The 27269-nt window shown below is 38.6% G+C and overlaps 1 protein-coding gene across 9 annotated transcripts in view; it reads left to right on the top strand.

The window, feature by feature from the left end:
* The window catches only part of CTNNA2 (catenin alpha 2), a 1079777-nt gene that overhangs the window by 952456 nt on the left and 100052 nt on the right, over positions 1 to 27269 (top strand). For all 9 annotated transcript variants that reach the window (XM_072769992.1, XM_072769991.1, XM_072769993.1 and 6 more), the window contains 3 exons: positions 13238 to 13330; positions 13899 to 14055; positions 20305 to 20505. In XM_072769992.1, coding sequence (XP_072626093.1) covers positions 13238 to 13330; positions 13899 to 14055; positions 20305 to 20505 — 451 coding nt within the window. The remainder of the gene's footprint in view (positions 1 to 13237; positions 13331 to 13898; positions 14056 to 20304; positions 20506 to 27269) is intronic.

Below are 27269 nucleotides of genomic sequence, written 5' to 3' on the forward strand. Positions count from 1 at the left end.
GATGATAGTTCATTGTTTTGATTGCATTTCCCTGATGATTAGTGATGTTGACTGTCTTTTCATGTGTCTGTTGGCCACCTGTATGTCTACTTTGGAAAAGTGTCTTACTTCTCTGCCTATTTTTCAATCAGTTTGTTTGTAGAGGTGTGTGCATATGTTTTAATTATCCTTTAAGAATGTAAAAAGCATTCTTTGCTTAAAGATCATACAGAAACAAGCCAGTAGTTACATTTGGCTCATGGGACATACTTTGTTATTCCTATTTCATTGGTAAATAATGCCAACTAAAATATAGACCTCTTCATCTGTATAATAGTCTGTTGTGAAATAACAGGTATGAAGCCCTGTGAAAGTTAGAAGTTTACTCTGGCTTCAGAGGAATGTTAAAATAATGATTATAATTCTAGCTTGCTTAGCTAAGAGCATTTTTGTTGACAAAGACCCTCGAACATCTTTATAGCCCTCTTTCTCTCCCTTCCTCTATGTGTACATACAATATTACTGGTGTTCCCACAACAAGTGTACTTGCTATACCTGGATCCCATGGAGAAAAAAAATACAGAGCTTATGCCAGGCAAAAGGCCACAGTTAAACAGCTAGCCTGGAGAGCACAAAGCTAAACAGAAGCAAGATGTATAGAATTTCCTCATTACATGCTCTCTCTAGGGACTACTAGTCAGAACACCATCTTTAGCTTTATTTCACACAGCAGATTGAAAGGTCAGGCTGACTGGCCATTCACTCAGACGACTGATTCAGCTAGGAGGGGAAAATAAATGACCCACTGAGAATGATAGCAAAATGGGTCTGTTGTAGAAAGTTGCCAAACTGAGGCACATTTGAAGGGCATTATGGGGCTTGACCTATTCCTACGAGCATTGGTTATGAACGTAATCATGGCTGGGAGTTGACATGAGCTTTTGTAGGCCCAGCTGTTCCTTCCATCTAGACCTGGCCATGGTCTCCTGAGGTCCTGCTGATGAAACCAGGATGCATCTGGGGTCCAAACCTCACTATGGCTCTTGACTGTGATAGCTGCATCTGTTGCCCGACAAGGTAGAAGTGGCTGCTTGAAGGTCACCTAAGAAAAACAGGAGTTCTGTGCAGCAGAGTCCACTTTGATATGGCTCTCAGGTGACATGGACTAACTTTACTGCATACTCTCTGGCATAGTTCTGCCCTGCTCTTTGAGCACCATGGGAATGAGTCAAATTTCAGAGGTGAGCAAGGCACTGGTACATTTGCATGCATCAGTAGAGGCTTGTGGACCATAGCAGGATGAGGATGTGGGACAGTCAACAAGAGAGTTTCTAGCTAGGGAAGGATTTGTAAAGACATTGGTTATCAATGAAATCAATGAGAAAAGGATGCTTTTGGCTGGCTGTGTTCTTGTAGGAAAGAGCTATAATAGCTACAGGTAATGATAGAAGTGAGGGATTTTGTGCCCCTTGGCAAGACCAAGATTGATAGTAAGCAAAGGAGAACTTGAAGCAGAAGCAAGAATATGGAGGCAGGTCAAGAGAGAAGAACTGGGCTGAATATGAATACCTGCAACAGGATATGAGAGGATATTAGTGCTTCTACATGTGAGTGACTTTGTTGGTATCGTTTCATGAGCCTGCAATGCAGTAGACACCGACAGCTCTATTCCCTCCCTCATAACTGTGGGACCCGGACTACCAACTCCTCTGGGTGTGGGCTTGCCCCTAGGGGAAAGCCCTATGGAAGGGAAGCTGTGCTCTGCACTGACACAAGTGTGGACTCAGACTAAGGGGAGAAATGAAATTTAATGAGAGATCTGGAGGAATAATGAAATGAGAGATCTGAAATGAAAAAAGGAAGAGCTGACAATCAAGTACAGATGAGATGGATCTAGCAGCTTTTAGGGACCAAGCCTGGAAAGATTCCAATAGGCAATGAAGAAAAAGAATGTATAGGTGCCTGAGGGCTGGGAAGGTGGCTATTAAGGAATGGAGCTTGTTTGAAGGTCATTTCTTCAGTTTCTTCCCTTGCATGGTTAAGGATCAGTGTTGAGTTACCTCCCATACCCCTTTGCTCTAGTCCACTTAGAGCCTTCCAAAGCTGTAATAAGATGGGTTCCCAGGATTTTTCCTCAGAACATTGCCCATTGCAGTGAGCAGGCATAAGCTTCTGCCACAGAGCCACTAGGGGACCAGTAACTTCTGTTAGCTATACTCTAGGTCTTTGTCTTTGAGTCCCTAACGTCCAGGGGGAGACAGAGTTTCAGGGGGGTTATAGGTGGAGTAGGGAGTAATGAAAGATGTAAAGTGTATATCCAAGAAGGATGTGAGTGCAAATGGAAAGCTACAAAAATGGACCATGATGGCTTATTCAAAGAAGCCCAGAGAGTGGAGAGTCATCCTCCTGTTTCAGGAAGTGGTGGTTCAAGGGACTATACTATGAGATAAGCCACAGGGCATTATTGACACTCATTTGCTTCTCTTGAGACTGTTTACCAGAAAATCCCTTGTGTAAATGCTTGGGGTAGTGGAGAACGTACTTGATGTCCTTCCAGGTGTCCCACCACTGTCCCTCTCTGTGATCCTGTCTTCCCTTACTCCCAACCTCAACCTCTTTTGTTTGTTTGTTGTTTGTTTATTTATATTATTTTTGGTCTCAGAACTTACTGTTAAGTAGACCTTAAGACTTAGGCCTTAAGACCTAAGAGACTTAGCCTCTTTTGTAGGCTAAGAATATGAGGCCCTCCGTAATCTACTTGATAGTGTTCATTGGACTTGTGTTATAATACCTTCCCCATTTCTTGCTCAAAGATGCTTTGGCATATTTGACAGGTCTGACAAAATTGACTGGTTGATTGTACCAAAGTTTTCATCTAAATCAGGAGTTTGCAACCTTCTATAAAGGGCTGGATAGGAAATATTCATAGCCTGTGGATGTATGAACCCTTTGCAACTAGTCAAGTCTGCCCTTAAAGTACAAAAGCCATCATAGACAATATCCAAGTGAATGGGCAAAATATGCCCCAATACTACTTTATTTACCAAAACAGGTGGTCAGAGAAAGGAAAGACAAAAGGAATTTTAGATAAAGATTAGAGCTTAAAGAAAGCTCCATATCCTTACATATTTCTCTAATAGCTTGCATGCAGGGGCTGAAGTTTATACAATATACATTTTTCCTTAAATTCTTAAGGACTTGGCCATATTTATTGGGTTAAGGTGTTATAGTAGGAAGAATATTTTAGAGAATATTATATTTTCTTTGAAGAAGAAAATATTTACCTTTATGGATAGTTACTTTGATCAATTAGCATCCTTCTTCTGGTAAACCATGAGAAGAGAACTCATTAGAGGTATGTTTATGTGGGGCAAAAGGTAGGAAAACATCTGGGATAGGGAGGCTGCCTTAGAACCACAAGATCTTGTATAGACAGCTGTAGAGGCCATAAGGATGAATAAAACATAACTATTCTCAAAAAGGTTGAAATTTAATTGAAGATGTGTGATACTATATTTCTGTATATCTAATTGTGCATGTATGAATTTATCCTTCTATCAACACATATCACAAATAATGAATAAAATAATAGCATGTGATAAGTAGTCACTAGTGGTATAGGCAGTAGCCAGAAGAGATTTAAAAGAGAGATCTCAGGCAGCCTGGGTGGCTTGGCGGTTTAGTGCCACCTTCAGCCCAGGGCCTGATCCTGGAGACCTAGGATGGAGTCCCATGTCAGGCTCCTTGCATGAGGTCTGCTTCTCCCTCTGCCTGTGTCTCTGCCTCTCTCTCTCTGCCTGTGTCTCTCATGAATGGGTGAATAAAATATTTAAAAGAAAAAAAATAAAGAGAGGTGTCTTCCGATTGGCCAGTGTGAATGGGAGGTCTTCAAGGACACTTGTACCATGAACTAAACATTGGCCAATTACTAAGAATTTAATTGAGGAAGGCATCTTCACTCCCCACCACAAAAACAAAAAATACCCTGGAGGCATAAAGTAGAGGAAATAAGGACTCCTCTCTTATCAAGTTGGAATTTTGTGCAAAGGAGACTGAAGTAACAGATTCAATATTGGTTTGGATAGTTAGATTCCCTCTGCACTGTGGTTATGGCCTTGATTCCACTCTTTCACCTGTCCTCTCAAAATGTATGACCAAGCTATACAGAGTAGATGTACTCATTTATTCATTTGGATCTTTTGTAAAAGTTCCTTGACTTCTACTAAAAGTTAAGCACTGGATGGGATGGTTCCAGTATAGGTTTATCCACTGCCAGAGATAGATCCTGGAGCTCCAGGCCCCCTGATACACAGCAGGGTATTCATCTCCCATATATGAAGGTCAACATGTTCTATTCACTAGAAATCAGTGAAAATTACATTTATTACATGGGACTCTGAGAAACTAAATAACAGTGGACAATAATAATTCATTTCTTCAATGAAAGGCTGGAGGAAGCAGAATCTCAGGAGGCCGTCAGTAATTAAAATGGCATTATTTCACTGCAAGATTCTAGATAACATATTCTAAGTCTCTCCTATTCTTTTCACATAACCACACATTATTGATGAACAGGCATCAAGAAGGCATTAGGTGATATTTTATTACATTATTTTAAGCCACTGAGGTTTTTATATATGAAGGGTATAGATTTATGCTGATGATTCAGCTATGAAGCAAGCACATCAATTTGTTCATGAATGTGAACTGGTGATTACCTCCATTAAAGTCAACAGGGCAGACTGATCACTTTAATTTGGGCAGAGGCATGCAAACAGCATTTGCTAGTGGTGTATGTACCTAAGAACACAGGCAAAAGAGCCGTTCTGCATCCCCAAGGAGCCCTAGGAATGCAGATTTGTGTTCTTATAGGTTATAAGTATAGGCCAGAGTATGAAGAGTGGTGGGACAGGAAGAAATTGCTGCCTAGCATCATGTGGCAGGATTTTGTATAAATTTCAATGATGTTAACTTCTCAATGCTGATTTGATGATAACTGCAAAAAAGGTAGCACAGAGAACATATACCTGCTCCCAATTTCAGATCCTAGAATTCGGGGCCCTCCTAGGTATGACTAGATTATGACAAGTTGAATGATGCTCTGCTTTATACAGAGTTGAGGGAACCTATTGGATTTAGTAAATTAAAAAAATCGAATTGACTATCTGTGATCCCAGCTATGTGCTAGGTGTAGTGAAGGTTTCTGTCCTGAAAGAATTTACAGTCTCACTGGATAATGTGGAGTGACTTTTTAAGCAATATTGATTTACACTAGTACAGTGTAGTTGGTTTAGAGAATGAAGGTTGGAAAGGCATTCAGATGATGTGGCTATGGCCAAGAAGGCAAGGAGAAACAGTGTAAGACTCTGGGATTGGAAGCTAGTGACATTGGAGCATTAGCAATTCACTTGTTGCTAGGGAACTTTCGGGAAGCACTTTGGCCATATATAAGCAAGTGCTGTATGGTTTCCCTGACCCAGAAAGTCCCACTTCTGACAAGAGCAAAAACTGGATACCTAAAGACCTATGCCACTTTGTTTTTGGTAGTAGCAAACATTGGAAACTCCTTTAAATGTATGACAGCTGGGAACTGACTTATCAAATAATGAAGCAAAAACACTTAGGGGTCTTATTCAACTATTAAAAAATAATTTACAAGTATCTAGAATATTTGGAAAATACTTGTGATATAATCGGTGACAAAGATGCAAACTGAGATTGCAACTTTATGAAAATGATACATAATTGAAGTATAAAATATATGAATGACCACGTAGAGAGTAGATCTCCCTTTATTCCCTATTACTGCCTCTATTTTAGTACTTTTTAAAAAAATATTTATTTATTTACTCATGAGAGACAGAGAGAGAGAGACGCAGAGGGAGAAGCAGGCTCCATGCAGGGAGCCTGACGTGGGACTTGATCCCAGGTCTCCAGGATCAGGCCCTGGGCTGAAGGCGGCGCTAAACCGCTGAGCCACCCGGGCTGCCCTATTTTACTACTTTCATAATAATATCCACAATATGAAGTTTTAAAAATGCATTTACATGTTTAATTCTACCAAAATATAAGCTTCTCTAGGAAATACGAATACTATTTGTTTTTCCTCTATATCTTCAATGTATAGTACATATTAGGCACTCAAAATTTGAATGGTTGACTACATCTGTGACTGGATATCATGAAAATATTTCTTTTTATAGTGACCTTTCAATAAAATGTACAATATGAGAATAGCATTTATTAACTCCTTACTGGGTGCTAGGTTAAGTGCGCTAGTCATGTTTCATTTCGACCTTATCACTGCTTTGTTATTTTTTAGTTCTCCTTTATACTTAAGGAAATTGAAGCTTTACAGAGGCAAAGTACTCTGCTCAGCTAGAGAGAATAAGAGTCAACATGTAAACCCCAGGCTGCTGAATTCCATAGCCCAACATCCTGACCATTTTATGATTTGGAAAAATTAAAATATATAGAATAATCCAGAGTTTTAGATGCTTCAGAGAGGTCATTTAAAACAAGAGCATGAAAGTATTTCTTAATTCCTCCTGTCCCCTCAGTGTCTTCTTACTGCCCCTGGCTGCCAACCTCTACTAAGCCATCCTTCCCTGATCAAATGGTCCCTGTTGGTTGAGTCCTGTAGCCTTCAGAATTTCAGTTACTAGCAGTGAGGTTGATAAACTTCCTCTCAGTCTGAGGCAGCTGAATTTTTAAAGGATTTCATAATATTTCCGCATAAGAGACGTGGCTACAAACATGTTTTGGGACATCCAGACCTTTCAGGCTCTTTTCAAATCAAGTTGTAAAGGTGGCCATGAAGCCTACTCAGACATTTATCTCTGTGGAAATCCATCATCCTCTTAAGGTCAAATCCCTCTGTCTTAACCACTCACTCCTTCTATTTTGCCTCTCAGAGATTTCAGGGAAGTGTATCATTTTGTCTCTTGCTGAATTAAAAAATTCCATCTGTAATATAGATGGCATATTCTGGAGAAGCCTACAAATTCTATACAAGATAGACATGTATGTATTAACGCCATATGTATGCTGATCTTATCAGTTCAAAAAACTGAGTAAATTTGCAGGCAGAGACCATAGCACCCTTCATTGTCCTGATTGTTATAGAAAACAATAGTTGGTGTGGAATTTGTCCCATCATATCTTCTCTTTATGGTTTTATATAACTAGGTAACTGTGGTGACATATCATAAATTCCTTTTTATTTTATTTATTTTTAAAGATTTTATTTATTCATCACACACACACACACACACACACACACAGGAAGAGGCATAAGCAGAGGGAGAAGCAGGCTCCCTGTAAGGAGCCCCATGTGGGACTTGATCCCAGGATCACTACCGGAGCCAAAGGCAGATGCTCAACCACTGAGCCACCCAGGCGTCCCCAAAAATTCCCTTTTAATGGTAAATAAGTTCATTTTATTCTCAAACTTATGACGATGATGATGCAATATTAACATAAGAATCAAGTGCTTTATAACCTCTGAATTGTTATCCTGCTTTTTTTCAATAGTGTGCTCTTCTTAAAAAACCACTATGATACCTGAAGCTGTAAAAATTAATGAAATGGTAGAGTTTCGGGGGTTGAATGCACTGAATATATGCTGGTGTTTGGAACTGAACAGAATTACGAATATTAAAAAATGTAATTTGATTTCTAGAAAAGAAAATGTTCTCCCTTTTTCTGATGTACCTCATATCACTTTGGAGTTAAATGCCTAAATACTTTATTAGCAGAGGTTTTTAATGTTTAATTAAAGCTCAGCCTTCCAGGCATTTTGGCTTTTCTTGTAAGTGTTCAAATAGGCTTATGGCATTTCTGAGGTGGAGCTACTTTTGTAGTGATGTTCATACAAAACCAAATTTCACAGTTAGGATAGGCCATTCATCTGGAGCTTTGAACTGTGTAGGTTTTGTTTTGTTTTGTTGTTTGGTGATTAAAAACATCTTGCATTTTAAATGATCACTGTATATTTTTGTGAGAGCTTTATGCATTTGTGATTTTTGTCAGTTTTAACTCTGCCATCATTGTCTCTGGAATATTTACTTTTGGTCAACTGTGGTGATTATTGAAGGGTTAGGGAATGGATGCCAATAGTACAAATTCAGTTCAAGGAGCAAGTTACTTTCTTAACAGAATCTGCATCAGTTTTCCTTGCCGGCTTATTCTCTTTCTAATCTTGCTGGTCATATTCTCCTTTGTTTCACATCTTTCAATGTGCCTCCAGAACAGGAAACATCATAATCTTTGAGCATCCTAACAATTGTGCTAATCAGGCAATCAGAAAAGAAGTGTTATAAGATGGATAGCCTACCTCTCCATGATGTGTTGACCGATTCCCATCCAGGAGTACTAATTGTTCCTTTCTCTGGACTCCTAAAGCTCTTATATTCTGGAGCATACAATTGAGTGATGGCTTCTAAGCCTCCTCCTTTTCCTCAAGATAACTGGTTTTTGAGATATTAAGTGAGAGATCAAAGACTTGGCTCACTCTTTTTAGCTTTTGCTTCCCCAAATCTGTTGTTTTCAGAAGGTATAGAGGATTTCCTTTCCTAAAAGATTGTTGGGAATTTAGTATGGTTAGCTAAACTAAGGAGCAATGCTACTTTTTCTTGTGACTAGTCTCTCTCAGAAATCCCAAATCAATCTAATTAGCCTAACATCTAATGATTAATGATATGCTTTATTGTTTCCTAAGCTTCTAAGATGGCAGATGACTCTTGTTCCCTTAGCTAAGTTGTAAACAAACCAAGAACAGAGAAAGCAGAGGCATGGCCCCATGAATGTTACCTGCTTGCTTGGTTGACTCAAACAAGTTTCAGAGTTTTATTAAACATAATCACAGGGATGCCTGAGTGGCTCAGGGGTTGAGCATCTGCCTTTGGCTCAGAGCGTGATCCTGGGATAGGATCCGGGCTCCTGTCCCACATCGGGCTCCTTGCAGGGAGCCTGTTTCTCTCTCTGCCTGTGTCTCTGCCTCTCTTTTTGTGTGTCTCTCATGAATAAATAAATTAAATCTTTAAAAAATGTAATCATATTGCTCAACATCTTTTCAGTTGCAACCTAGTAACACTAGTCAATTAATGATCTATTTTCCTTTTTTTTATTTCTCTCACATTAATCCTTTTCAAATATCTCATGTTTCTAGTCCACCAATTTCTACCTGTCTTCCACCTCCTGTTTAGGAAGATCATCATGCTAAATTGGTTAAAAAAGCAAGGTGTTTCATCAGATTTATATACTACCTAATGCTCCTATACGACTGATGAATCACTGACCTCTACCTCTGAAATCAATAATGCATTATATGTTAATTAATAGAATTTAAATTTTAAAATGTGGGAAAAAATGTAGAAACCTAAAAACCTCTCATAGATATCTCAAAGGGATTCCTGAATTCTAGTAACAGCTCTTGAATAATACATTACTTTGCCATTTATCCTAACTGAAAAAATACCTCTTGGGACAACCCAATACTTCTTAAATGGAAATACTGAGAAAAAGGAAGACCTGGGAATCTATTTTCCTTGAGCAGTGCAGTATCTGAGGATTCCCATTCCTGTGGCACTAACTTCCACTATGTATTCAATCTTACACTTCCTACTCTGAGATATACTGTTCCCCTATTCTTAAGATCCTCATCATAGAACCCTTCCCTCTGTACTGCATTAAAATATTCATTCTTGATATACAGCTACTAGATTGCTTTTTCATGTACCCTTCTATTTATCTTACCCTTCATGGATTTGGAAATGGAGTTGGTTATAAATTAAGAATCAGAAGAATAGTCATCTTTCCATATTTGGAGAATCCAGCTGTCTCTAATGATTCATTTAAAATAAACAAAATAGTATTTCTGTGAAATAAAAGAAAACCAAGTTATATGGGGCAGGGGGAATATTGTGATTTGACAAAATAGGACATTTTATTTTTTCTGAGTCTCTAGTATTATAGCATCAGAGTTATAGTTAAAGAAGAGGTAAGCTGAATCATCAAGTACTGGGCAGCCCGGGTGGCTCAGAAGTTTAGCGCTGCCTTCAGCCCAGGACGTGATCCTGGAGACCCCGGATCGAGTCCCATGTCCGGCTCCCTGCATGGAGCCTGCTTCTCCCTCTGCCCGTGTCTCTGCCCGCCACCCCCCCTCCCCACCCGTGTGTGTGTGTGTGTGTGTGTGTGTGTGTGTGTGTGTCTAATGAATAAATAAAATCTTAAAAAAAATAAAGATTTAAATCATCAAGTACTTACTATGAGCAATAGACTTGGACTGGAGCTGGAATGTTAGCTAGCATTTCAAGCTACAGTAATGATTGAGAACTACCTTGAAGACCAAAACTTAGCGTTTGGTACCACAGTCATGGAAATCATAATATATTAAAACCATATTCAGAGTCACCATGATACAGTGGGTCCAGTAAGAAGCAGAAAGGCAAGCTTAAGAAAGATAGGAATTTGGATGGAGTCCATGGCCAGTTTAAGACCTGTAAACTTGCCTGTTTTGGAGATATTGAAATCTTGAGCATCATGTTGGAAATATTTTCAGAGTGTTCCGGAATACAATACAAGATAAATAAAATTCTGATTTTAAGTTGACTTAAACAGCAGGAGTACATTGCTGAGTGGAGGCCGATAGACTTTAGGATTTATGGGTCAGTAAATTAAAGAGAATAATTAAAGGACTATCAGGAGTTGCCAGCCCTTAATTTTTTTCTAGGTGTTATTAGCACTGTCCCCTCCCCCCCGCCCCCTAATTAGATTTTACTGGACAATGAGGTTCCAATATTAGATCTAAGCCATAATAGAATTTACTTAAAGAATGAAGATCCATTTCAAAAGATGCACAAAACTTCATTATCACCACATAGAAGTTACTGATTGGCATCTCCTTCTCTCAGGATCCCCCTTTTCTCAGCTCTCACTCTCCCTTGTCATTATATAGAGCCACATGCCAAAGCCTTCAGCTTATGTCCACTGCTGTGCAAAAGTGTGACCTCAAGTCTTAACACCAAGCATGGATGATAGAGAGCAAACAAGACCATCTGAAATCCTCATTTCATAGAAAGGAAGGTTGTTCAACAGCAGAAATAGGAAGAACTTAATTGAAGATTAAAATAATTATAAATACATATATATTTCTGGAAAATTCATACCATCCTGACTTTTTTCAGGCCACCATGAACAGAGACACTACATTCTGGACTCAAACAATGGACCAAAATATAGGAATTATTGTTTAGTGCCATAATGCTGATAAATAGCTGCTGGAAGGTAATATAAACTTCATCTAGCCAAATTAAAGGGGTAGTTCAGCTAGATCTTTGAGAATATCTTTATGATGTATTCCAAATAATATATGTAATAAAAAGCTATTAAAGGCTATTCTTTAACTCAATACAACATATTGAGCACCAGTTCTATATCACATACTTAATGTGGCTTTTGGAGTATAAAATGCACTAGAATACAAATATAAAAAAGACTAGTGAACAATGTGGAGTGGAGACAATAGAACAAAAATCAAGAACACATGTTATTCTTGCTCTGCCTCCAAGAAATCTCATGCCTCTGGACATTTAGTATCCTATAAATGGGTATAGTAAGGCATGTTTCTATTTCAAACAGTCTTAGTTTTCACCATTTTAGTTTTCAAAGTATCTGAAGAATCAGAGGTAAACAAAAATATAAGAAACTGATAATGTTTGGAATTCCATCAGTGGTATCTCAGAGTACATATTCTCACTGCAATAGACTTCAAGTGTTCTTCCTTAAAACCTTCAAAATGGGATTCTTAACACTAACGATTTATTGAAGTGATCTTTGAAAGTATTCCTAGTATCACCATTTATCCATCTCCTTTTGCTGATAAGAAAACAGTCCTTTAGATGTGAAGTGACTATATAACTATTTAGTGGTTAAGCCTCCTGACCTCCAGTTCTTGTTTCCACACTGTCAGGCTAAGCTTTCTTTTGCATTTGGAACTACACACATGTGTAGTGCATTTTAATCTCCCAGAGCATTGAGGCATGGTAGGGAGGCAGCCTGGTTTTGGAGAGCAGAGGTGGGAGGATACAAAAGGGCAGATGGCCACAAGACTCAGAGGAGGATTCTTGCTCTGCTAATCACTTGTTCTACTTGCCCTACGCTCCTAGCCCTGGTGGCCCTTCTCTTCTCCATTGCCCTTTCTAATCCTCATTCTCTTGTCCTCTTGGCACCAGCCTGATGGGACTGATCAGTGTTTTGATGGTGGCTCTGTGTGCTGTTGACCTTGGCCAGTCAATCTGACCTTGTATTACCAGCTCTGCCTCCTTGAAGAGGATGAATGACAAATTGAAATGCTCAACCAGGGAGCTTAAATTCAGTACAGCTGTTTTGGCTGGTATAATATGTTTAAAAATTAAACTTGAGTTTCTTTATACTAGACCCACATATTCCAATTTGTTGTATACTCTATCATTGCCTACTACATTAAATCTGCTTTTTCTTTTTTTTTTTTTAAGAGATTTTTTTTTTAAATTTATTTATGATAGTCACAGAGAGAGAGAGAGAGAGAGAGAGGGAGAGGCAGAGACACAGGCAGAGGGAGAAGCAGGCTCCATGCACCAGGAGCCCGACGTGGGATTCGATCCTGGGTCTCCAGGATCGCGCCCTGGGCCAAAGGCAGGCGCTAAACCGCTGTGCCACCCAGGGTTCCCTAAATCTGCTTTTTCTATGTGTTTCTCAGACCTGCCTGGCCCCTGAAAGCACTTGAGTGGGCAACCGGTGACTAGCATTTTCCTGACAGACTCCAACAGGCAGATATGGGTTCCTTTGGGTAGAACTCTCTTTTTCAGCTTCCTGTGAGTCTCTTTTAAATCCAAAGCGCACTGTAGTATCTTTTATTGGTCAGAGTTTAGCACCATGTGACCAAAATCATAGTGTTCTATACTCCATGGTGAGTGTCCGAGGGCTCAAGTGAGAGTGTAGGTCATGAGAGCAGTCCATAGGGGAAAATGGATCAAAACAACCCAGTTAAAATACATTATTGTGAGTGCTTGAAACAATAATTTACTAATAGCACCCTGCTTTTCTGACATAAATGTCTAATATCACATATGAACTAGTAATACTTGGTAAATCATTAAAAGCTGCCCGTATTTGTGGTTCTCCTGGATGTAGGACTCCAGAGAAGGTGCAAGATCGTGCAGCAGTATACTTCCCCTTTGCCCCAACATGATTTTCACTCCAATCCTCTTCCATCCAGGTTGCCAACTTGGCCTGTTCCATTTCCAACAATGAGGAGGGGGTGAAATTAGTCCGGATGGCAGCCACCCAGATTGACAGCCTGTGTCCCCAGGTAAGCCTCATTCACTTTGTTTCAAAAGCCCATTGGTGTCCTAATATTCGGGGTCATCTCCATTGAGGCCCTCATATCTTGCCTTGCCATCATTCCTGGGCTATTTCAAGGTCTTTCTCATAAAGAATTTCTAACTGCTCCAGCCTTCAAAATTACTGTAGTAATTATTGTGTTTTCCACTCATATTGACTTTGTTCTGTTTATTTGGGGGCTATATTTAAATGCTCCATATCTCTTTACCTTGTCTCATCTAAATTCTAACCTTGCACATGTAGGACAGGAGTTAGCTTTCTACCACACCTGTGCTAAGAAAATACAACTTGTACCAGTACACACTTCTTGAAACCTGAGGCCAATTACTATATCTTTAAACAAAACAAAGCAAACAAAAACTAATGGTAGTCGATAATATACTTCATCTTTTATGTTTTTGATTATCTTCTAAACACTGAGAACCCACTTATCTGTAGCAACCACCTGGTCCAGGGTTTCAATGTGGTCTTTGACCTTCTGGTTTCTTTCTTGAATAGTGTAGTCAGTATGTTTCTGGATTGTTTCTAACAAATAGGTCATCAATGCTGCTCTCACACTGGCTGCCCGACCACAGAGCAAAGTTGCTCAGGACAACATGGATGTCTTCAAAGACCAGTGGGAGAAGCAGGTCCGAGTGCTGACAGAGGCTGTGGATGATATCACCTCAGTGGATGACTTCCTTTCTGTCTCAGGTAATCACAAATAGGACCCTTCCAAGGCAGCTGGAGGAGAACAGATTAGGAATATTTTATAAAGGTCATGGGTCTCTTTTTCAAATGCTCTTCTTGGCCCTTTGAGCTTTCACTTCTCTCTGGAAATGTTATTGTAGCACTCTCTTAGAAATTCTTCTTTTAAGTGCACATTATTTCAAAACACTGAGTCAAAGCATTTGAGGGGAAAACACAACTTTCTGATAGAGAGATCAGCAATCTGAAAAGAATATTTAAGGTGACATAGATTCTTCTTTAGTTCCTAGAGTTTTTAAAGCAGGTGGGCCTTGTATCCATCTGAATTACCCATCTTGAAAAAGGGGGTGGTATGTGAGATTGGTTAATCCTCATGGTTTATATTTAAGAATCAAAAAAACAATCAGCTAGCCCAGTTTGGCTATGTTTAAAGGGGTCTTTTTTCCCCAATAAGTGAAGTCACCCAGGTTTGTGATAAGGCAGGTAGAAATACTAGTTATCAAATATACACCTTAGGAGATACTTTGGAGCTATAGAGGTGTTGAACACTTAACTATGAGAATGTGTAAGAAAGTGAGAGAAAACAAATACAACCAGATGCTCCTTGAAATTGTGACTTTTTTTTTCTTTGTAAATGAAGCCAGACTGAAGGATGTTAGTATATTTGAATAACCATGTAGTCAATTTGACCTTTAATGGTACTCATCAATGCTGTTTCAAAACTGGGCTACCTGCCAGCAAATGGGCCTTTGTCCAAACACATTTGGCACAGTTCATCTAGAAGAGTCTCTGTGGGAGGAATGGGAGAGGAGGTTGCTGGAAACATCAGCCTCCTTTGTGAGGCATTAAAATAATCAGGTGACCCTTGGAAATTCAAATGGACCAGATGTGGACTCTACCCACAGGTGGTCCTAGCCTTGACCAGGGTCTGCCTGTCTTTGGCTACCCGAGGCCTGACAGGAAAGGGGTTGCAGCACTCCTAGTGGGATTCAGGCAGAAGGGGCTTCTGATTGTAGTAATTTAGAAGGAATTTCTGGGGGAGGTTTATCATATTTGGAAATTTTGTCTAGGTGCAGTTTTTGCTTTTTATAAAAAAAAAAATTCCTAATGGAGGCTTCTGTTTGAAGCTTGTCTGAGAGCGGCAGAGTCAAATCTGTAGGTCTGATGGATAATCAAAACCCAAGTTTGAAACCATGGAGAGCAAGAGAAGGCAGATGGAAAAAAAATGAGGAACATGTGTTCGGTGTCTGTAATTTACCCGGCTCTCTGCTGTTTGCTTTAATTCTCCCCAAAATTCTGTAAGATAGGTATTAGTTTTCCAAGGCTTCCTTCGAGAAAACTAAGACATTGAAGGGATAGGTAATCGGGCAGAGATGGTATGAAAATCTAGATTATCTTCTTTTCAGAAGCTAGGTATTTTTCAGTAAGTCAAGATAGCAGGAAATTTCCTTTGACAAGTCCAGCTTTCACTGTGGTTCTCTTCTCCCCATCTCTGGTATCCTCATTCCACTCTCTCATTTATTTCAGAAACATTTCCGGTTTTTCATTTCCAAGCTATAGTTTGGTGACTTTTCAAGCACTTAAATATCCCTATATCTGTGGGTTAGCTGATGAAGAACTCCATATGTTGCCATTTCTGAGATTTGCTTTGGTGATACCTGAGTCCTAACAATGTAAAAGATATGAGAAAATACATATACTGTATTTTCCTGTCTAGTATCTAGTCACCCCTGTCTAGTATCTAGTCAGTCTTTGCAAGGATGAATGTAGTGGCCCTAAGACAGGGCAGGGGCTCTCCCTAACCAGCCTCAGATCTCACAGCAATCCTGATAGCGCCTGGAAATTTTATTCTGCATCCCCTTTTGTGTGCAAATGAGTAGAAAATATTCATGGACTACCTATCCCAATGAGGAATCATTTCAGAACTTTAAAAACTTCCCAACTTTTCCTTTTCTTTAAATACATGTACAAAAATTTCTGAAGGTAGGGAAAAGCAAAGTGAGGAGGTCTTATCTCCGACTGTTTCAATACGCAAAGCTTTTCCTAATTTTCTTCCACCCTGCCTCTTTGCCACCTTTCTCCCTGCCATTGCTTTGTGCATCTCATTATTACCAGCAACAAGAAAAGGCTTTGGCTTCCGCTGATAACACTGTGCAGTCCAACCCCAGTGGTACAAATGCCGTGGCATGCCATGACGGGAAAATGAACAGGTGCTGTCAGGGAGCCAGGCTTGGCAGGGCCTGCTGGAGCATGCTTTTGGAGTTGACAATTGGAGGTGGCAGGTACCTTTCCACAGCCGGGCTTGACAAATAATGACACAGCCTACTCTCTCCTGCTGGTAGGCTATGGATACGGCCCAGTTGTTGGGGAAACTATTTCTTATCTCCTCTCCGAGCTGAAGCCAAAACATTTGCATCAGTAAATTGCAAGTTTGGCCCAGGAGATGTTTTGGAATGGCATTAATGACATTTTATGTATGCGTTTCTTCTTAAGGGAATATCTATTCTGGCAGAAAGCTCTATTTTAAAAACAAGCAAAGATCTTTGTTTTTAAAAGACTACAGTTTTGTTTTGTTCATGCTACCTGAACCTGTGTGCCTGAGTGCTTAATTTGTCCATATGAAAAGCAACAAGTTTGAAGAGCAATGATCTAAGCTAATAACATTACAGGAGCAAAACCAATTTTCAGATGTGGCCCGGGCTCATAAAAACGTGGAATGGCTGTGTTAGAACACTTAAGTTTTTCCCACTGGGTAAAAACTACAATTTTTAATAGTGTTTTAAAATGAGTGTCTTAGCATTAACCATGTGACAGTTTAATTCTTGGGTTTGGCTCAAAAAAATAGCAGGCCTCTAAGATCTGAGGAAGAGATTAACTCAATCCCATAATATCCAAGATTTTTGTTTTGTTTGTCTTTTCTTATTTTTCTTTTGACTTCAGGGTCTTGAGTTTGTGTGAATTTTTAAAGGGAACAGTGAACTTTGATTTTTGAATTTAGAATCTATACCTTTGAGGTTTATGATATTCAGGTAGTTTGGTCATCAGTGATTTTTATAACAAAATTACGTCTTTTCTGAAATCGTAAGGTTCCAAAAAAGTTCAAGCAAGTTTATGATATGTTTAAAAATCGTACTTCATATCTGAGTGTAATATCCAAAGAACCTGAGTGGTTTTTCCCAGCAATGGAGCCCTCTCTAGAAACCCTCTGCTTTTTATTATTACTTTTGCTGCTGTATTCTTTTCTAGTTGGGACAGCATTCCTGTCTTCTTGAGTTCTTCCTTTTGAAAATTCCTTAGGATAAAAATACATAATGGTCTCTTTTCAATGGACATGTTTATGCAGTGTTTTTTCTTTGATTAACTGCTGTGTATAAGGCACTATCAGGAATGCAAATATGAATCAAATATGAGAGTCTGCCTTCAAATAATTCACTGTATCTTTTGATAGATCCTAGACCATTGTGCTTCCAAATTTGTGGTTCAAAGACATGAGGATGGAGGGAGAAGGAAAAGAGGGGAGAAGTTATTACAAGGGGTTTGGGAATCCATATATATATTATTTAGGATCTTTTGATCAAATAACGTGTCTATGTGAACAGGTCCTATTAAATACATTGTTCAAACTGAGCTTAATAAAATACAAATCTATTTTAAAAAATTCTAAATCCTAACTTTTACATATACACCATCTACCATATAACTACTATCAGAAGGAAATTGTGATTCATTTTTCCATAAAAGGGATATCCCTAATTGGAAAAAGCTGGGAAATGCTGAGTAAACTATCTTAGCATTTCAAAAAAACAAAAACCAAAACAAAAACTGATTAAGAAAAATTAGTCAATAAATAGTAAAATCTATACTTTATTCATTTGGCATGATTAACTAGACTAACCACTGAACAAATTAGTTGATTTGTCTAATTAAAGCAATGCTTTTGATATCCTATATTCCCAGCTTCTGCTAGCCTCCTTCAAATATGTATCATTTCTATCTATTAAAGCCTATTCTTACATCTTAATTAAATTAGTTGCACATTTCCAGTTTGGGAAATAGGTTTTAAAGAAAAAAAAAAAAAAGAACCTTATCATTTCATTTCAAGATACTAGGTCATAGTAGGCTTCTTAGAATTAATATTTTTTATCAACACCAGAGAGTATTAGGATCTAATATAATTAACACACTCCATCTCTGTTCTGCATTCAGAGCAGAGATGGAATCCAAATTTCAATCTATCAGCTATGCTGTGGAAAAGCAGTGGCTGTTGCTGTTCTTCTACTGTGTTATTCAAAGAAAATAGCAGATGGATGCATGTTTTTGTCATGGAGGCCCACCCAGTTGCTTACTTTTGGGGACAAGGGCACATTTGAATAGTCTGGAGAGATCTAGCAGGGTAGTAAGTTGGGCAGTAAGAGAGGCCTTTCAAAATAAAACTTTTGAATTTGAAATCCTATGCCAAGTTTTATTTGAGGAAACCTTTTTCTCAGGTGTCCTGTTAAGTGAGTTTGTATGATACAATCCAGGATCTCAGAAAGGTGTGGTTTTCAGAAGTTCCATAACCAAACTGAAAACTTCTTAAAGTCTGTATTTTCATAACTATTTCTGTTTTACTCAGGAAAATGTCAGCATTCAGAAAGTACTACTTTTTGTGAGTTTAAAAAATCTGGATATTAAAATTAAAATATCTCAGACTTTCTGTTTTAATTTCTATTTGAAATTAAAGAATTAGAGAATGTAGAAATTTCTGATGGTTTGAATGAAGAAATCATATTGTATAAGGTCAAAACAGAGGTTCCATTATGAAAAGTAAGTTATACTTTGCAAGTTTCTTCCTGGGTTCCTGAAAGAACAGATATTCCTTCTGAGTGACTAACCTAGTAATGAAAGTAGGAGAGATCCATGGTGGAGACTGGTGTGGGCTCAGTACCTTCCCCTCTTTCTGTTTTTAGAAATTTTTAATTCAGAGCTAGCCTGAGAAAATTCCCAAGGAGATAATAATTTATTTTAATCCTTTATTAACTATTTATTGAATTTGACAGTTATAATTTTTAAAAAGTTATCAGATTATTTAAGACTGTTTCTCACTTGTTCTCCTTTTTAATAGTGAGTAAATGTGTGTGTGTGTACTCACACATGCATCTCTTTGGCTTAAGTAGTTTTCTTTCTACAGAACACAAAACTTTTCAACATTTCCTTAAAATTATGTTTTTTAAAGAATATTCAAGGGGCATAATTACAGATCTCACTTTGGACATAAGAAATAAAAATTGCATATGTGCAAAACCATAAGGGACCAGATTGCATATTTTCTCTATGCTACTAGAGAGTGAAAGTCCAGCCTGCCTGCCTGGATTCTACTTTGGGCAATGAGAGAGAGAGAGATCCCTGACCTTGACTCTAATCTGAGGGAACTAGCCACAAGACTGGATTTTATTTTAACTGTGGAGAACACTGCCATCTTCTTCTTCTGGTCAATTTGCCTATTTTATATACCATGTGCATGACATGACCTTAAAAGACTGATGAGGTGGTATTGGTCATTTTATAATTTCCCTTAAATGTCTCCTTAATAAAAACTGATCAAACAAGCATGCACCCGAGCTTGATTCTGGTCCTGTTTGGAAATGTTTCTATCTGATCAGGTTGGCTTCATGTTAACTGCCACACCTCTCTCTCTCTCTCTCTCTCTCTCTTGTTTTCCTTAAGATTTATTCACTTATTTGACAGAAAGAGTGCAAGTGCAGAAGTGGTGGGGAGGCAGGGGGAGGAGTAGAGGGAGAGGGACCCTGATGACATGGGGCTCCATCCCAGGACCTGACCCCATGACCAGAGCTGAAACCAAGAGTCTGGTGCTTAACTGAGCCACCCAGCCACAGCTGCTGCAACCACTCTTAAAATGCAATACATCTCAAACATTGAAAGCAATGTTCAAAGTATGGTCCCCAAACCCACAGCATTAGCATCACCTGGAGCTATGTAGAAATGCATTTTCTTGGGCCCCACTCCAGACCTACTGAATCAGAAATGCTAGTAGGAGTGGCTCCTTGGCATTCTGTATGATGCTGTGAGCCCTCTAGCTGGTGCTCAAATTTGAGAACTGCTACTGTAATTTTAAACTATATTATTTAAATATTAGTGTTATAAGGTATGTATTGAGATGTGCAAGGTGATGTCTCATGAAGTTGATGAATCTCTTATATTTCTTAAGTGTGCAAGTGGTATAAAATCATATAAATGTGTGTGTTTCCTCTATAGAAAATCACATCTTGGAGGATGTGAACAAGTGCGTGATAGCCCTCCAAGAAGGGGATGTGGACACCCTGGACCGGACTGCAGGGGCCATCAGGGGCCGGGCAGCTCGAGTGATACACATCATCAATGCTGAGATGGAGAACTATGAAGCTGGTGTTTATACGGAGAAGGTTCTGGAAGCTACAAAATTGCTTTCTGAGACAGGTAAACACGGATAGTAGATTCAACCAGAATGTCCATGCCATGATTAATTTCCATATTTGAATAAGTCTTTCTCATTATCTTTTATAGGCCTCTGTGCTTCTAAATTATAACTGACCATTAAAGGGATCCTCTTGGTTTCTTAAGTTTGAATTTGAATAACTTTACCAGGATAACAACTTTATTGCTTTGCATGTATATATCACTTTATAATTTTCACCTATAATCTCACTTGATTCTTGCAAGGGCCTTGTGAAGTAGGCAGATTTTTACTATCTCCAAGTATGGGTGTGAAAGTGGAAGTTTAAATGACTCAAGAGACTGGAGGAAAGGTCACAAGTCTAGAAAACAGTGGAGATGTGATGGAGACTTGGAATGTTGAACTTGAAGCTATTTCTCCATCTATTTCTTGAGAAGCTAGGACCTTGAGGAAAGAGAAAGCATAAAGTTTCCAGGTAGTCTCTGGATATGAAATGCTCGAGGAAAGGGGGTGGTGGCTACTGTAAAAGGGTCAGAGTTTGAATATGTGCCTTGTCCCTCTAGGAAAGTCTTCCATACCCTCTTCTAAGGCATGTGCTGCCCACTGGGGGATCACTGATGTGAGAAGACTGGGTAACTCATGGGAGCCTTTCCTAGCTCTGGTGTATTGGGACTGAGAAAAAGGGCTTATTCTCACTGAGTTAGTGGAACAACTCATTCCTTTGAGTAGTTATGTCAAAGACTGACCAATTTTTAGTAGTTTTTGCTCTTGACTAATGTCACTGGGCTTCAGACCCTTTCTCAAATCCCTAATACCATTAGTATTTATATATGTATATATGGGGTGGGGAGAGCAGTGCTTAGAAAGTACAGGGAAGGAGTGAACACAAAGGGATAGGAAAAGAGAAGTTTATTTTGGATGGGGTTGTGAATAGGTAATGAACTGGGCCCTCTGTATGCTCACAAGGACCTCCCCTAAAACTTCAATGGCCTTTCCTAGTCTGTAGATGGACTGTGGAATCTATTAGGGTTTTTTTTTTTTTTTAAAAATGTGTTTCTGAAAGGTCAGATAAAGCAGTGTTCCAAGTGCTACATGATACAACATGTTAGTTGAAATAGGTTTCCTCCTACCGGGAAAAGGTTATTTAAAAAGACCCCTGTAGATGTTTGTTTGTCTTAAATAGCAAAGAAAACAGCAGATAAATGCAGACCTTTGTTGTTCTGTCTGAAATATAAGCAGGAAGGAAATAAGGTAACATCACATAATAAAGAGCAACAGTCCAGGGATTGTTGAGAATCATCACAGATTTAGTAGAAATAATGATTAATAAGATATGTCCACATTTTAAGTAGTTGAAATTTAGCACTGTTTTCTTTCAAATAGGCTTGTTCTTTGCCTTCAATAAAACAGCACAAAGCAAACCATTTGGTTTCTTTCCTCACTTGGAAGAATTAGAAACGGGCATTTTACTCTCCAATAGAAGGACTTTTTTTCTTCACCCTCCAGAGGACCCTCTCATGTTTCTGTGCCTCTCAGTTTCTGGCCTGTTAGCTGTATTCTGTTACAAATTCTCCAGCTTCACATGGTGTATTACCTACATAGCTGCACTCCCTTGGATCTGACACTGGGGAAAAAGAGTAGCAGAGAGGGTGGAAGACATGAAGACAGGTGGAAGACAGGAAGACATGAGCACATGCCTGCTCATGACTGGTTGGAATGTTCATTGTAACAGATGAAAGACACAGAAAAAGTGCCAATTTACATGGGACTTTGCACACCGAGAACTCAGGTATTGTTTAAGAGACATTTTGGAATTGTTTTCTCATTGTATTTTGGGTTGCTTTAATGAACAGAAGGTACGGTGCCTAGTAGGTCAAAATCTGCTTAAAGGCAAGGCAGTCTGCTTAGTTGATTGAAATATTTTTACATGATTTTCACTCTAACTTTTGAAATGTAAGTAATTTTCTGGTTGCTTTTTAAACAACAAAATCAATGAAATATGAAACGGAGCAATCCATCGAGGATTGTTGTTGATCATCAAGATTTTGCTCTTATTTGTTCACTGTCAGAGCTTTTATTTTTTATTTATTTATTTATTTATTTATTTATTTATTTATTTATTTTGTCAGAGCTTTTAAAACTCTCATTTCAACCCCTCCTTGCAGTGACTGAATATTTTGGGGACTTCACTAAAGGCACACTTGAGATTCTGGTGTCCACATACAATTCTTAATTGAACAGAGAAGATGCACGAGGTTTTTAAGTACTTTTCAAGAATTATTGATAATAACTAGGAAAGTCTTCAGGTAGAAGAGATTGAAATAGTTTCTACACAACTGTAATTGAAAACACAGGAATACGCGTTAAGGAAAAATAGATATTGGTGTGCTAAAACCTAGAATATACAATGTGTATACATTCTAAACAGAAACAATATTGCTTCTTATGAGTAACTAGAGAGATTATCAAAGAAATGAAAGCAAAAGCTTGAGCTGTTAACTCACTGGTGCTAATGAAAATTGTTAGGACTATACTAGATCTTTGGAGTTGGAGGAAGATGGTAGGAGCAGTTCTGTGATTATAGCTGTGTAGTTTTGTTGAATTAGTCTTCTGGTCACTGTGTGGCTGTGCATATCATGCATGTCCAGATTTCTACCTTTGGACTAATGCTTTATTTCTGATTTTTTTTTTTTCTAAATTAGGGCCACAGTGAAATGTTCACTTTTTTAAAAAAAATGATCTTATCAAATTTTGTCCTGAGTACATTTTATTTCAGGGATAGAACACAGGGGCAGTGAGAAAGGAGAGAGAAGGTGCCAAAAGGAAGGATGACAAAAAAGGAGTCCAGAACATGGAAGACAAAATGTCACATTTTCTTCTGTCTGCCACAACCTACCTGATTCTACCCAATTTTATGTCAGAATTGTTACATTCAAGACCTTAAGGCAGACGTTCTCCATGTCTGCCACTGACCATTTAGTCTAGATAATTATTTCTTGAGGGAGGGGAGCTGTCCTTTGCATTACAGGATACCTAGCACCCCTGGCCTCTACCTATTAGTTGCTTAGAGGACCTCTTTTCTTCTCTATTCCAAGTTATGACAATTAAAAGTATCTCTAGACATTGCCAGATGTTCTTGAAGGGTAGGCAAAATAACCACCATTGAGGATAGCTACTCCAAGGGAAGAAATATCCCCAAATAGTGACAAGTTTAAACAAGGCAAAATGGAACTTATAAACTGTGGCCACAGGATAAAAGAAGTGAAGGGGGTGGGGTAAGAGAGGAATTACATATATATTACAAAGAAAAAATCTAAAAAAGGGCTGAACATTCCAAGTCTTGACTAGACCAGACTTTGCTGCTGAAGGGGTTTGCAAACATAGGCCAGCCTCCGTTTAGACAAGTAAATGTTGCCAGGGAGGGCCTCTGCAGAAGGACTCCCATTTTACCACCTGGCTGCCTTCTCTGAGTGGCTAGAAATTGAAAGGCATCCAAAGAGTGACATAACAGTCTGTAGTTGATTTTTTTTTTTTCTTTACTTTCTCAGTAAAGCTAGTGTTGTGTTGAAAAGTGCTTTTTGTTTTTATGAATGCTGAATTAAATTCGAGAAAATAATTTTGTGGATTATTAGTATGCTAAAATCCTAGGGCAACATTATATAAAATTTTACCTATTTTTATAAAAGTATCTAGGGTGAAAACACACAAACCCAATTACATTATAGCCATTAAATACTTACATAGCATATTTGATGGGCTCTTCAATAAAACCTGAATTATAACAAGTTGTCAACAACTTGGTAGGAAGCGCACACATGGTTGACTAGACCCATCATCAGAGATCTCATTTACAAAGTCAGATTGCTGCAGGAGGTTGAGTGGGGTGAAAGTACATTCAGTGATAGCATATTTAGATGTATAAAGAGGAGCTCATCTTCACTGAATGGATTATATTGAAATGTCATTTTTATAAATTTGATATCTGAGGCAAGCTTGTGGCAATGTGAATGTGGTTGGGTTGAGAGATCTTCGAGATTCTGCCAACAGTTCCCTCTTCAGAGGGCACAAATAAAATGAGGGAGAGAAAAAAAAAAAGAGGAAAAAGGAAAATAAATATTTAATGAGGACTCCATGTCACCTCCATATGTGGAGATTAAAATTCCCATATTTTGGAAAACATGTGGTCCAAACAGATAGTATGGTTTTCTTTCTTTATCTTTCTTCCTCCCCCTTTTGCTCTCTTTTTCTTTCTCTCTTTTTTTTTTTTAATTAAGTCTATTTTTTAGAGCAGTATAATGTTCACCACAAAACTGAGGGGAAAGTACAGAGATTTCCCAACCACTCTCTGACCCTACACAAGCATAGGCTCCGCTATGATCAAGATGCCCTACTAGAATAGTATATTTGTTATAATTAAAGAAACTGCCCTGACACATCGTAATGGCCCAACGTCCATAGTGTATAATTTTGTTCACTCATGTTATACTTCCTGTGGATTTAGGCTAATGTATAATGACCTGTATCCATTATTATGGTATCATACTGTATATTTTCATTGTCCTTAAAGTCCTCTGTGCTCCACCTTTTTACCCCTCTCCCCCCACACCTCACCCCTGGTACCACTGATCTTTTTACTGTGTCTACAGTATCGCCGTTTCCAGAATGTCCTATATTTGGAATCATACTATATATACCCTTCTTAGATCGTCTTCCTTCACTAAATAGAGGTGGTATAATTTTTACTTCCATGTGTTTGTAATGGAAAGTTAAAAAGTTTTCATAAGGACAAAGAGGGATTTTTTTACACCATTTCTATATATATTTGCCTAGAAAATATAAGCAGATTAGCAAATAAAAGGTACAAAAATTGGAAATATTAAAGAGGGGTAAAGCTGTGTCAGCACAGTCCAGATTAAGAATCAGAAGAACTCATTTCTTTGACTTTTAGCAACTATAACTTGAAACTAATTAATGCCTGTAGGCCACAGCTTCTCCTATGTTGCCTGATGTTTTGTCATCCAAGGATGGTCAATGTCCTTGTTTTTTTGTTTTGTTTTGTTTTTTTAAATAAATTGTCACTGTTTCCTGGCTTTCCAGTGATTGCAACCAACATGGACAATTGTTGCCCCATGAATCCTCTGTTTGAAGCCTTTGCTTTATCAAGACAGATATGGTCATTATTTTCTAGGCAAAATATATCCATGCTTGCTGCTTCTACTCTCCTTCCTGCGATGTTCTCCTTTTCTTCCTCCCTCTCTGCATCTGTATACTGAACTTATACTTTAAGACGTGGCTCATTCTCAGTTGAAGACAACAGGGAACTGTATCAGTCTTTCGATGTTCAGTATGTCCTCTTCAGTGTCTGCTTTAGTGGTCCACAACTAGGTTGTCCAGTCCTAGAGGCAGGTGTTTCTATAAGTACCTAGGACCTAGAGCAGTGTTATCGCATAGTTAACATTTAGTGTACATAAATTGATGACAGGAATATAAAAATTTAGGATATTATGTTTCTCTAATTTTCAGTAGAGAATATGTCCACTAGCAGCCTTTGGCTTTCAACTCAAGAGTCTATGATAGAGACTTCCTTTCCTCCCCACACTTTATATGTAGTAAAAGGAGAGCAATCTGTTTGACCACCTGGGGTATAGACTGATTTCTGTTGCTAGTGGGATTAGTTTTTATGATTGGATAGGTCTGGATGACCTGCCTGTCCCAGGGGCTGGATTGTGGAGTGTGTAGACAGAGGTAAGGTCAACATCAGAAGGAGGTGGTAGGGACAGCTTATTAAGAAGACAAAATGTTAGATATTATGGACAAGAAAGGCCATTACAGCCTAGGTCACTTCTCCATGACTGACTTTGAAATTAGATTATGAAAGTAATGAATTTCAACAGAAGCTGTAATGACCAAGATTGTTCACCCTACACATCTTTTAAATACATTTTAATATAACCCTGACTGTTGGCATAAAGTATCTTATTTCTCTTGGAAAGGTCAAAATGATTAAAATATGCAGGAAATATCTTACTTGTTTGGTGGGTGTGGTATTCATGGTTTTGAGAAATCAGAAGTACAGGAGAAATGAGAAGTTAATTACATCTACTTAACAGTCCTTCAATAGGTAATTTATAGTTTGTCTCAGTGCCTTTTCTGTATTACCGAAACCTAGATTCTCTAGATATCTGGCTGATGTGCTTTAATATCTGTACTTTATCCTGAAGCAAATGCAAAGTTTCTGGCTCAGAGGACAAACTTACTACTTACGGCACCAGTTTCCCATGCCTCATTCTCTGTCTGAAGGCAATGCAATGAGGGAAGGTGAATTCCACACATGCAAAGGAGGTCAATGCTACAGGAGAGGAACCACACAATTATGCATCTGGGAGCTCATCTAGGAATTGGTGTTCACAGTCTCCTTCCCCTCCTGAGAGGAGGAGAGAAACCTTTGCTCTTTAATGTTAATAAACTCCCTCCAGGAAAGGTCCCCTACCTGTTACAACCCTTTGGGATATAAATGACTATTTCCTGATTTTATTCCCCTTTAAAAGGTAAACACACATTTCTGCAGAGATAAACATGTAAATCTCTCTTCCGGTTCTTTCACTATTTTTGGACTGCTATTGAGTCATGCTTTCAACCAGGTTACTGGTCATTTTAGCTCAGAAAACCCTGGCCAAGCAAAAACATTGAAAGTATCTACCCCGCAATGGTCTGTTCATAAATAATGCGTTCTGCTAGAATTCAGACATGTCCAGCTCTCTTAACATGGGGTGCTGAAGGGCCATAG

Source organism: Canis lupus, chromosome 12 (assembly GCF_048164855.1).
Source record: "Canis lupus baileyi chromosome 12, mCanLup2.hap1, whole genome shotgun sequence".
Lineage (NCBI taxonomy): Eukaryota > Metazoa > Chordata > Mammalia > Carnivora > Canidae > Canis > Canis lupus.